The 12,623-nt window shown below is 35.1% G+C and overlaps 1 protein-coding gene across 1 annotated transcript; it reads left to right on the plus strand.

Moving 5' to 3' along the window:
- The first annotated feature begins 507 nt into the window (after window positions 1–507).
- On the plus strand, window positions 508–12,423 carry LOC130047654 (uncharacterized). Its single transcript, XM_056143025.1, has 5 exons — window positions 508–1,819; window positions 2,259–2,391; window positions 3,165–3,301; window positions 4,924–5,098; window positions 8,160–12,423. The coding sequence occupies exons 1-5, from the start codon at window positions 1,256–1,258 to the stop codon at window positions 8,423–8,425; spliced, it is 1,275 nt and encodes a 424-aa protein (XP_055999000.1). The 5' UTR covers window positions 508–1,255; the 3' UTR covers window positions 8,426–12,423.
- The last annotated feature ends 200 nt before the right edge of the window (window positions 12,424–12,623 follow it).

The raw sequence follows: 12,623 nt of genomic DNA on the forward strand, positions 1-12,623 counted from the left end.
CAGTAGTCGAGTGATATCGCCGATTGAAATTCCACACAATTCCTATCACACATTTTGCAAATTCTTTTCCCTATTTCCTTTAAGTATAACTTTCTTTCCGTCAGTGTTATTCTTACCTCTCACTTTCAATTCTGAGATTATGAGCACTTTTTCTAATTTCGCAGTTTTAAAAACCTTTTAAAAATATATTTTTCATTTTCGAAATTTGTTTACAGTCAAAATATGTAAGAGATTCTACACAGGTAAAGGGGGGGGGACCCGACTATATAAATAACGCAGCAGGCGCGGATCCAGAAATTTTTTCCAAGGGGGGGGGGCCGGGGGGTGGGGTCGAACCTATTATATATAATATAATAACAGTCAACTCAATTTTCTTATAAATCGTTATATTGTAATTTTTTTTTCTTTGCAAATTCCGGGGGGGAGGGGGAGGGGGTCCGGACCTCCCACCCCCTCTAGATCCGCGCATGCGCAGTCTTCAACTATATACGTTACCTGTATTAAATTGGGGCGAAACCACACGATCCTCTGGCGCGAAAAGTCATAAAAACATGGAGGACCTACGCGAAATACTTGAAGAATTAGGTATACCTAACGTTCTTGAAAATTTCGAGAGGGAAAACGTTTCACAAGAAATGATATGTATGTTATCGGACAATGAATTAAAAAGGTTGGGCATAGAAACAATAGGATTGAGGCATAAACTGAAACAACTTCTCGATTTAAAGAAACATCAACCTTCAACTTCTGTCATTTCTGAAAGATCGCGCCTATTCAGCCCTTATTCTCGCACTTCAGCAAGTAAACCTGGGAAAAGATCACGTAAGAAAGAAAAGTTTATCACGCTGCATTTTCTCTGCTTGGCACACACAGGACAGAAGAGTGTCCCAAACGGCAACGAAAAAGAAGTTTTGAATAAAGCAGGACTAGGAAAGAAAAAAATTCTTTTGAAAAAATCTGATGATGAGAAGGAATTAGCAGAAACACTTATTTCGAAAGAAGTAAATGAAGATGGTGATTTTGTCGGCTTTCCAAAATTAGCAGATGGGGGTGGTTTTGAATTACTTCGCAGTACTCAAAACTGCAGAGATTTAACTTTAATAAACTGTTCATGGTCAGCTAAAGAATTGCAGAAAAATGTGAACCCACAGGTTACCATATACATTAGACCAATACAGAAGAATTTATCGACTGAAGCTATCGTTAATCGTCCTGAAAAATTGGCAGAATTGAGCATTGAAGAAAATTGTGTGACATGTGGAAGAAAATTTTAGTAAGGGAACTACGAAAACACACAGAAACGTGTGACCAAGCACCCTCAGTTTCTACAGATGTTGATACTACCAGTATAGTGCCAGTAACACAAATCGTGCAAACTGATGTACCAGTTGATGTTAATGGAATGAGTTTTTTTCAGAGCCTATTCGAAAGTAATGACATTACCCTTACAGTGGCCCCAACAGTTGATATCGAAAGTGTTGCAACCCCATCGATAGAGTTTGAAAATGTTACAACCCCATCCATCGAGGATGAAAGTGTTGCAACCCCTGTGCATGTTGAAACTGTAACAGGTGTGACAAATAGAATAGTTAATTTTTGCAAAACACAAAATATATTGGACCCTGTTGAAATTTTGCGTAAAGTTCAAAATGAAATGGTGACTGGTAGACCTTTGGAAGTCGTTGACGTTACAAATAGTTCTGAAGGCGACACAAACTTCATTTTGGTAGACAGAACTCATCTTTTGGAGACATCGTTTGATGAAATCAAAGGAATTGAGGATCTTAGAAAGACTTTAGAAGTACAGTTTTATGATGAGGTTGGTATAGATATTTTAGAAATGCATATAGAGTGATGATAGAATTTGAAAAAAATGGTAACAAATTACTTTTAAGAACAAATGTGGGGTGATTAATTATGACATCAAATATGGCATCTTGGTGGCCAAGGGTTTATGATCCTCTCCGCTTCTCTACAGGTGTAGAAAAGCGGAGCGGCGTATCACAAACCCTTGGCTAGCGAAGATAACAATATGGCTGAAGAGTAGAGAAACAACCTAGGAATGCTAAAGTTTTATTATATGAAGTGTGACTGTCAAAATTCTAAAGGATGAAAGCACTAACAGATGACAATATTGTTGAGTTTAGTGAATATTGACTTTTGGGAGGGGGGATATTTTATTATTGTATCAAGATTTGGATTTACAAACTATGTAATAATGCATAAATTTATATGCATATATATACTTTTTGTTGTAGACGGCTGTAGATTATGGAGGCCCCAGGAAGGAGTTTTTCAGATTAGTTTTGCAGGCCATCAAGGAGAAATATTTTGACAGTGGACTGAGAGAATTACTTCATGAAGATTATGAAGTTGTTGGAAAGACTTTTGGTTTGTATTAAACTTTTAATTTATAATAGTGTGCTAATTAAGTAACTACATTTAAACGAATGTCAAACAAGAAATTTCAGTGCAAAGAGCCAAGACACTTTGGCCTGAAAACTGTCATCTAAAAGACCAAAAGGGGAGGGGGATTTGCCTTATAAATGTTGTACCCTCCCAATTTTACTATAAATGTAACATATGAATAATCAAATGTTACAATATATTGAATAATCATATTAAAGTACTCCTGGTGTATAATATCATGATTTTAATTGTTTTCTCTTTCTTTTTAGGGGATTGGTGGGGTAGCGATATTTAATAGAATTATATGTTCTTGTTATTGTATGAATAAAATTTTGTACATTTATTAACATCTACTTTTACACAAAAGTATAGAAATATTTCATCATCAACACTAGAGACAATGATGCCTTGTTATGATTCTGTAATAAGCAATATTGTTGAGTTTTTATAGAAATAATGTTTAAAATGTGCTTCTTTTTGTTAATAATGCCTTCCGGGGCCCTTGATTGGTCGATGAAATACCTTGTTCGGGGAAAGTAGGGTTTTAAAAAAGACTTATCATAAATTATGATACAGATACTAAGATGTACAATGTAAATTAAAGCTGATTTCAGAATTTAGGGAGACTCTTAAGTTAAGCTAACAGGAACTCTTTTACATAGAAGCTTGAATGTTATATTAATGTATTATAAATGATAATGTTACATACCTTTGGAGTTTAAATGCATGTGATTACAAGTATGTTTGTATTGCAGCTTTAAGTATTCTACAAAATGGCAAAATCCCAACTTTTTTGGACCCAGATGTAATCCAGAAGATATTTTCTGATTCCACAGACAATCCATGCATAACAAGCTTGAGAGGAGGGCTTGAGACATTGGGACTGTATACAGTAATACTTCTAGTATAATTTTGATTTCAAAGACCTTCATAATTGTGTGAATATCAAATTTACTCATGTACTGGAAAAAGTGCTATGGATATATGTACATTAGGGCTGTGCGGTGCACCGAAAATTCCAATACATTGAGTTTTATACCATTCGATTCTATGTACTGATTACAAATTCCGGATTTCGGTTTGGTTTAGATTTTGCATGCACCAAAACAACAATTATGGCGGATGTGCAGACGTGTATTTTTATACAACAGAGAATCAAATCATGACTGTTGAGATTTAACATTTTCACCACTCAGATACATGTACCAACTGGGCAACAGAATATGATCAGCCAGATCATTGCAGTGTATCTTTACATGATTTATGACTTTTCTGTCAGTGCTGGGGATCGTAGATGATGACACAGATTAAATGATTTGACAGTTGATATGAGAGAGAAGTAAAGATTTTCAAAGACTCAATTGATTATGATAGAATTGTTGAATTTTGACATAAATGAAAACAATATCATATACATTTTAGATTGACTAATAGATTTGTATGATAATCCAAAAACTATGCTGCACATTAATATAACAAAATTTAATAGACTGTTAGTGAATGTTTTCTGTTTTTATTAAAGTTAAAATATGCAGTTATAGATATGATGTTTACAAATGACGTCATATAGTTATATAAAACTTGAATGAAATTAGATGCAGTATGCTACTCATTAAGAATATAAATTTTTGTACTGTTATTGAATAAATTGGACCGAACATGAACTGAATCGTAATCTAACTTAATCGTGCTGCTCTGAATCGAAACGGAATTGAACTAACCCTGAATCGTCACAGCCCTATATGTAATGAATTTGCCATCAATGCTGTGTACATAAGTAATTGTGTGCTATTTTGGAATCAATCAACAGTTACAATCAATGAAAATATGTGCTGAAGGTTTATTAATATGTGAGATTTTTTTAACACTTAATGATTGATGTCTACCCATCTGTCTGTCACAATCTGTAAACTTCTCACATTATTAGATATCATCTGTAGATTGAACCAAACTTGCACACATATGCATTCTTGTGTATAGGGCTTTAAAAATTACTAAATCATATCTACATGTGTACCATACCCTGGCATTTAGAAAGGGAGGAGGGATTATTGAACATAGGTACAATGTAGTGATCATTCGAAATCTTTCACAAGAACTTACAAAACTTCTGTGAAAGAATTATTGTACATTCTAAATTGTTCAATCAGTGAACTCGGGCTGCCCCCACAATTGTCAAATCAATATGAAAACATCCTTATACTGAGTATAATGCAGATTCTGTATATTTCACAAACTATTCTCTGGGGCCACGAAGGGGAATATATTTTAACATAGATTTATATTGGAAAACATCTTTAGAATTTTCTCAGTACCAGTAAATGCCCAAACTGTCAGATAGAAATGAAAGCTTGTTGAAAATATGGCATTAGGGAAAAAATATAGTGTGGGTTTAAAGATATTCAAGTTCATGCTGTTTGAGATTGATTGACATAGTAAATCCCCAGAAGATTGCATGATGACGACTTTCATCAAAGGTAGTATATTCTTAATTCTATTGCATTTTTCTTTTAGATTTGTATGCAGCTTCCAAGTTTTCTGTACCTTTTCCAAAAACATTCATTACCCTTGACATTTAGGATGCTCACATTCCTTTTAAAGCCTCAATTTTCTCAAGAGGGCAGCAACAACATGGAAGTTGAAAAGAAGGTCTACGCTGCATTTGTTCGATATCTAAGAGAAGTCGCAAGTAAGACATGCAAGTCTGTGTAACGGTTTTGAGAATGTTTTCCTGTTTATATTGCAAACAACTGTGACTCAGGTCTGAAAGAGTCCAGGTAGACATTTTGGTTTTTAAGCTCACCTGAGCTGAAAGCTCAATTGAGCTTTTCTGATCGCCTGTCGTCTGTCTGTCCGTCTGTCTGTACACTTTTTACATTTTTGACTTCTTTTCCAGAACCACTGGACCAATTTCAAGCAAAGTATTCGATATGCAAATTTGGTAAAAGGCATCCTTTGGTGAAGGGCTTTCAAGTTTGTTCAAATGAAGGGTCATGTCCATTGCAAAGGGGAGATAAACACAAAAATGCAAAAATAGGGTGGGGCACAGGGCCTAAGTCTGTTTGGGCCCGAACTCTGTGATACCAAAAATGTAGAAAGGGGTCTAACTTTAACCCAGATCAAAAACTACCCACTCACTTCAAATGCCCAAAAAATCAGAAAATGAGTGCAGTATGCATAATTTACCGGTCTCCTTGCATAGATTAATGTCTTAACTACTTGCATGCCAAATTTCAATCCACAGGTTCTTAAAATAACAGAGATATACATCATTGTTCTCTCGATTTCACTTGTTTATTTTTACTAAGACATTTACCAGTCCAGTTCACCAGGTGGTTTTTCACCTAAGACAGCAGCAAAATTCAGACTAGTGTGGAAGATTTTGGACCTATCAATTAAAATTTCACATTGATAAATAAAAAAGCCAAAGGTGCACAGATTAGGTCCCACGCGAAATGGATATATGAAGGGGAAACGAATTTGTCCTTTTTTCTCAAACATGAATCTTCCCACCAAGAAAATAATATTATTAAATGTATCAAATATGAAGATAATATTGCCACCATTTGTAATGATATTTAAGGTAAAATGTATGATTTCTACACAAAACTATATAAATCATCAAATATTGACGACAATAATATGAAATTCTACTTAGATAGTACCACTATATTGTATAAAGTTAACGACAAACAGAAATTAGAATTAGACCGGTAAATTACGCATATTGCACTTATTTTCTGATTTTTTTAGGCATTTGAAGCAAGTGGGTAGTTTTTGATTGGGGTTAGAGTTTGACCCCTTTCTATATTTATGGTATCACAGAGTTCGGGCCCAAACCGGCTTAGCCCCTGTGGGGTAGGGTCATTTAAAAATCTTCTCAAGAATCACTAGGCCAAAAGAGCTAAAAAGAGCTAAAATTAGTCTAGTCAATCTAGCTCATATATGAGCAAAACCTCTAATTGCAACAGAAATTAAATTTTGATTATTCATGCAAGAAAACACATGCAAACAACAAATTAAAAATCGGCTTTTGTATTTCAATGGGAAAATTGGAATTTTGGGGTAAAATGATGTGCTTACCATTCCGGTCCTATGTTTCACATATTTAAAACAGTGTATAGTAAAGCTTACGTTACCAATTCTTTATTAAGCTGAGTTTTATAATAGTTTGTACTACATCTATGACGAAACAAGGTTCAGTTTCTTCGATTTTATAAAGAAATCTTTAATACGTGCACTTCGTCAAATTCTAGAGTTTGGGAAAGAGGGAGGGGGGTATAGCCGTATTTGACATATAGTTCTATCCAAATTTTTGTGCAATTAATATCGAGAATTTCAGAAGTAATCTGTTTTAAAAACAATGGACACATAGAATTAAAAGCAAAATGAATCAGGCACAAGCATCGTAAAAAAAAAAATGGGTTGGGGTGGGGGAGTTTGAAGATAATTTCACAATATTGCCTGAAAATTGACAAGTAAATTTTAATCCAAAGTTATAAATATCGTCAATATATATGTTGTTACAAGGTGAAGGTCAGTTGATCCGGGTGTGTATTGAATTTGAAGAGCAAAACAGAATGTATGCTATAGGCCTACCAGTGCTTATAGCTTCGATATATCCATTTTCTCGCATTTTATCAGGGTCTCTGTCCAAGCGGGTTTTGAAAAGGTGACTGGGTGTGTTTTTAGCTCACCTGAGCTGAAAGCTCAAGTGAGCTTTTCTGATCGCTTTTTGTCCGTCGTCTGTCTGTCTGTTCGTCTGTCTGTTAAACTTTTCACATTTTCGACTTCTTCTCCAAAACCACTGGGCCAATTTCAACCAAACATGGCCAAAAGCATCCTTGGGTGAAGGGCTTTCAAGTTTGTTCAAATGAAGGGCCATGTCCCTTTCAAAGGGGAGATAATCACAAAAATGCAAATATAGGGTGGGGTCATTTAAAAATCTTCTTCTCAAGAACCACTGGGCCAGAAGAGCTGAAATTTACCTGAAAGCTTCCTGACATATTGCAGATTCAAGTTTGTTCAAATCATGGCCCCCGGTAGTAGGATGGGGCCACAAGGGGGGATCAAAGTTTTACATACAAATATATAGGGAAAAACTTTAAAAATCTTCTTCTCAAGAACCACTAAGCCAGAAAAGCTGAGATTTACATTAAAGCTTCCTGACATAATGCAGATTCAAGTTTGTTCAAATCATGGGCCCCTGGGGTCGGATGGGGCCACAATAGGGGATCAAAGTTTTACATACAAATATATAGAAAAAATCTTTAAAAATCTTCTTCTCAAGGACCACTGAGTCAGAAAAGCTGATTTTTACTTGAAAACTTTCTGACATAGTGCAGATTCAAGTTTGTTCAAATCATGGCCGTTGGGGGGGGGGGGGTCAAAGTTTTACATACAAATATAGGAAAAATCTTTAAAAATCTTCTTCTCAAGAACCATTGGGCCAAAGAAGTTGACATTTACATGAAAGCTTTCTGACATAGTGTAGATTCAAGTTTGCAAAGGGTAGTTTGGGCCATAATAGGGACTAAGGTTTTACATGCAAATATATATGGAAAGTCTTCAGATATGGGCCAAGGTGACTCAGGTGAGCGATGTGGCCCATGGGCCTCTTGTTTCATGATGGTGCTATTAATGTAATGTTAATCACTGATTGAAAATAATGACATTTTACTTTATTTTTTTACACAGATATTATGATATAATAACATAAATAAAGTCTAGTAAAGTTCTTTCTTCTCCAGGTGGTCGGAGAGAACACTTGTCCTTAGCAAACGTACTACAGTTTGTGACAGGAACTGATGAGGAGCCACTACTGGGGTTCAAAATCCCACCCACTATCCAGTTTCCAGAAGTCATGAACTCATTCATTCCAACTGCCAACACATGCATCAACTCTCTCCAGCTTCCAAGACCAAAACCAGACTTAAATGTGAACTTTCCTTTAGATGAAAAGCTATTTGAATTATATGATTATGCTTTCTTAAACCTCTTTTATGGACTGCATTAAGTTTTTAACAAATTTTTAGTCATTCTCTATCACCCAATCAAGTCTCAATTTTTTTTATAAGAATATGTTACACAATTATACAAGTATCACCACATACTTATTACAAAAAATTCTACAGTATGTAGGGTCCATGGGTACAGCTTTAGGGGATTTGTTTCATAAAACTTGCTGAATTTAAAAGAAATTTGTTATATCAATATAAAGTAATCTTTATATATAGTGAAGAACTAGTAAAGTGCACTGGTCTGGGTCAGGACAGGACTATTTTTAGTGCAAAGTTTTATGTAAATTTACACAATGTATCTTAAAAGATATTCCTTCAAAATGTGTAGTAAGAACCTGACCAATTGATATGAAAGCATTCTTGTATAATAATGCACATTCAAGTTAGTTCAAATATTGGTACCAGGGGAGTTGATGAGGCCACAATAGAATTTCAAAGTTAAATGTATAGAATACCAAAGTTGGCACAAAGCATCCTTAGGTAAAGGGAATTCTAAATTGTTAAAATAAAGGGCCAGGCCACCTTCCAAGGGGAGATAATCAAGAAAAGATAAAAATAGAGTAGGGTCATTAAAAAATCTTCTCAAGAACCACTGGGCCAGAAAAGATGAAATTTATAGATGAGCTTTACTAGGTAGTGCAGATTCTAAATTGATAAAATCATAGCCCCCGGGGGTTGGATGGGGCCACAATAGGGGATCAAATTTTTACATACAAATATATAGGGAAAATCTTTAAAAATCTTCTTCTCAAGAACCACTGAGCCAGAAAAGCTGATTTTTACATGAAAGCTTTCTGACATAGTGCAGATTCAAGTTTTTCAAATCATGGCCCCCGGGGGTAGGATCGGGCCACAAGGGGGGATCAAAGTTTTACATAGAAATATATAGGAAAAATCTTTAAAAATCTTCTCAAGAACCATTGGGCCAAAGAAGTTGACATTTACATGGAAGCTTTGTGATATAGTGTAGATTCAAGTTTGCAAAAATCATGGCCTCCAGGGGTAGGTTGGAGCCATAATGGGGACTAAGGTTTTACATGCACATATATATGGAAAGTCTTCAGATATGGGTCAAGGTGATTCAGGTGAGCAATGTGGCCCATGGGCCTCTTGTTAACTCATCTGAGTCGAAGGCTCGAGTTAGCTTTTCTGATCAAAATTTGTCAGTTGTCTGTCAACGTCGTCGTAAACTTTTCACATTTTCCTCTTCTCCTGCAGAACTATTGGGCTAATTTCAACCAAACTTGGCACAAAGCACCATTTGGTAAAGGGGATTCAATTTTGTTCAAATGAAGGGCCATGCCTCTCTCAAAGGGGAGATAATCACAAAAATGCAAAAATAGGGTGGGGTCATTTAAAAATAGTCTTCTCAAGAACCACTGGCAGGGCAAAAACCGTCCAAAATCAAATAATTTTCAAAAATCCTTTCTTTACAACTACACATCTACATGTATATGAAAAGCAGGAACGCCTCCACCAAAAGTATAAATTCATAATACCCTGGATAGTAGTTTTTGACTCAATTTATTATCAATAGCAATAAAGATGATGTTATTTAAATGTTTTACACAAATTTCATAATCACAGGGGTAGGGATTTTGGTTTGAGGGTGGGACCAACATTATCATAATGATTATTGTCTTTACTTCTTAAATTTTACTGAAACTGTATAAAAACTAAATGTATAATAAAAAACAGCAGAAAAGTACGCACTAATTTTGAATTTCATAACAAGGGTTGTGACTCGAGGGCTGGTCCAAAATAGCTGTATAGTGGGTTGGTAACAAGCCATCCGATGCGATTTTGTAACAATTTAATCCGTCATGTTATAATGGGGAATCGCCCCATATGGGTGTACTTCTGTTTTGGGCAGTATGTGGTTGTCTATATTGTATCAGGTCGAAGATTGTTTTTCCTTTACATTTAACATGTGTATTATTGTCAATGCCACATGTAATTGAAATCCATTACTTTATGAATTTTTGTATTCTACATCTTGCCATAAGTTACAGGTATAACTCTGTCTCAAAGTCCTTCTAGTCAAAAGTCTGGTCATTTTGTACTTGTAACATTTTTGCTCTTGGTGTGAATTACCATATATGTCTTCTTCATTATTTAATGATTCTGTGTATATATGTTTACATTTTGTCATTTATTGAATTAATAAATGACAGTTTTAATCACCTTCATTTGGTGTTCACGTATGTTGACATAAATCATATAATATGTAGTTTTTCAGTAGTATGGGCAGTTTTGGGGTAATTTATGTTTGAAGAGCACATCTTGTTAATCCTGTTGCCGAATATTAGAATTTAGCTTTGATATGCTGAACAAAAATTCCTCTAGATTTCATGACCCTTGGGACTAATGATTCTTTTAACTGATCCTCGGGTGATCGATAAGACCTTTGGGCCTCTTGTTTTATGCTCGTCTTTAAATCAGACATATTAAGGTACTGTAATGTCTTTGTCTGCATGTTTGTCCCCCCAACTCCAACCTAAGTTTTCATGTTACAAAGTTCTTGTATATGTTACAGAATGTTTGTATGAGTATTGAAGATTTGCATTACATTAAGACTAGGAATTTTTTTGGCTCAAGTGAGCTTTTCTCTTCAAAATTTGTCCGTTGTCTGGCATCGGCGTAAACTTTTCACATTTTCATTTTCTTCTCCAGAACCACTGGGGCAATTTCAACCAAACTTGGCACAAAGCATCCTTGGGTGAAGGGCTTTCAAGTTTGTTCAAATGAAGGACCATGCCTCCTTCAAAGGGGAGATAATCACAAAAATAGGGTGGGGTCATTTAAAAACTTCTTCTCAAGAACCACTGGGCTGAAATTGACAGGAAAGCTTCCTGACATAATGTAGATTCAGTTTGTTCAAATCATGGCCCCTTGGAGTAGGTTGTGACCACAATAAGGGATCAAAGTTTTACATGGGAATAAATAGGGAAAATTAAAAATTCTTCTCAAGAACCACTGGGCCAGAATAGCCGAGATTTACATGAAAGCTTCCTGACATAGTGCAGATTCACGTTTGTAAAAATCATGCCCCCCACCCCCTGGGGTAGATTGGGGCCACAATAGGGACCAAAGTTTTACATGCGAATACATTTGGAAAATCTTTAGATATGGGCCAAGGTGACTGGTGAGCGATGTGGCCCATGGCCTCTTGTTTAATTTGTGAGAAAAATTGCAGGGTTTTGAATTACATAGTTTGCCTGTTTAACTCCTCCTAAAATGAGTAAGTTAAAAAAAATCATACAAATTTAATGTATTGGTATTAAAGAGCAGCAAATTGCAAGAGTTTTCATTTTCCCCATTTTGAGAAAATAACTGCTTGCTAAACTTCGTCATTTTAGATGAAATATTACTTAAGGATACAAGTGTTTTTTTGTTTTTGCTTCAAATATGTTGTGAAGTATCACTTTTTTATGCACCTTGTACATGTAAAGACCATCACATGGTTGTGCAAGGCAGCTTTCAGCAACAGGCTTCATTTTGATGCAGGATATATTTTTTGTCCATTCATAATAAATTTTCATATTCATGTATATTTCAGACCTGTTTCATACTGGGTTTTTTAAGAGCAATATGGTCATTTGGTCTCTTCTTTATTTGTACATTTATAATTGATAGGAAGCACAAGTATTTAAGTTATTAGTGTTTATGATTTTTTATATTAACTAAAAATACCCTGTCATAATTGGGGGGGGGGGGGAGTAAATAACTTACTGACAATTAATTGAACTTTCTAATGCCAATACATGTACTTTGTATGAAGTGAATGATTATAAATTTCATTTATGAGGATACCATCCTATGGGAGGAATAAAAATGTTTCATCTACACACATTGATAGAAATTGCAGCAATGTATCAACAAGCCAAAAGTAGATGAAACTCATTTGAGTTGATCATTAGGTTTTGTTTGAATAGAAAACTCTGTGTAAGTTACACTATTGATTTGTTACAACATTAAATATAATTCTAAAAGTTGTTGTTTTGTCTCTTTATTTTCATTTGTACAATTTTACTGATGGTTCTTTATTATATCAAGGACTTTTAAGTAAACGTCAATTCCAAAATTTGTAGAATTCCAAGAACTAGTTATTTCCTGGTCAAGTTGGTGTTTGCAAGCGGAAGTGATCATGCTATCTGAAACGGAGGTAATGATTGGTCTGCCATCTACATCATC

This window comes from Ostrea edulis, chromosome 7, assembly GCF_947568905.1.
Source record: "Ostrea edulis chromosome 7, xbOstEdul1.1, whole genome shotgun sequence".
In the NCBI taxonomy this organism is placed as follows: Eukaryota; Metazoa; Mollusca; class Bivalvia; order Ostreida; family Ostreidae; genus Ostrea; species Ostrea edulis.

Excerpts from the sequence above, each read along its gene's own strand:
- LOC130047654 (XM_056143025.1), top strand. The coding sequence starts at position 1,256 with ATGTGGAAGAAAATTTTAGTAAGGGAACTACGAAAACACACAGAAACG. Across the intron at positions 1,820-2,258 it reads AAGTACAGTTTTATGATGAG|ACGGCTGTAGATTATGGAGG; the intron begins GTTGGTATAGAT and ends TTTTTGTTGTAG. Across the intron at positions 3,302-4,923 it reads AGACATTGGGACTGTATACA|ATTTGTATGCAGCTTCCAAG; the intron begins GTAATACTTCTA and ends TTTTTCTTTTAG.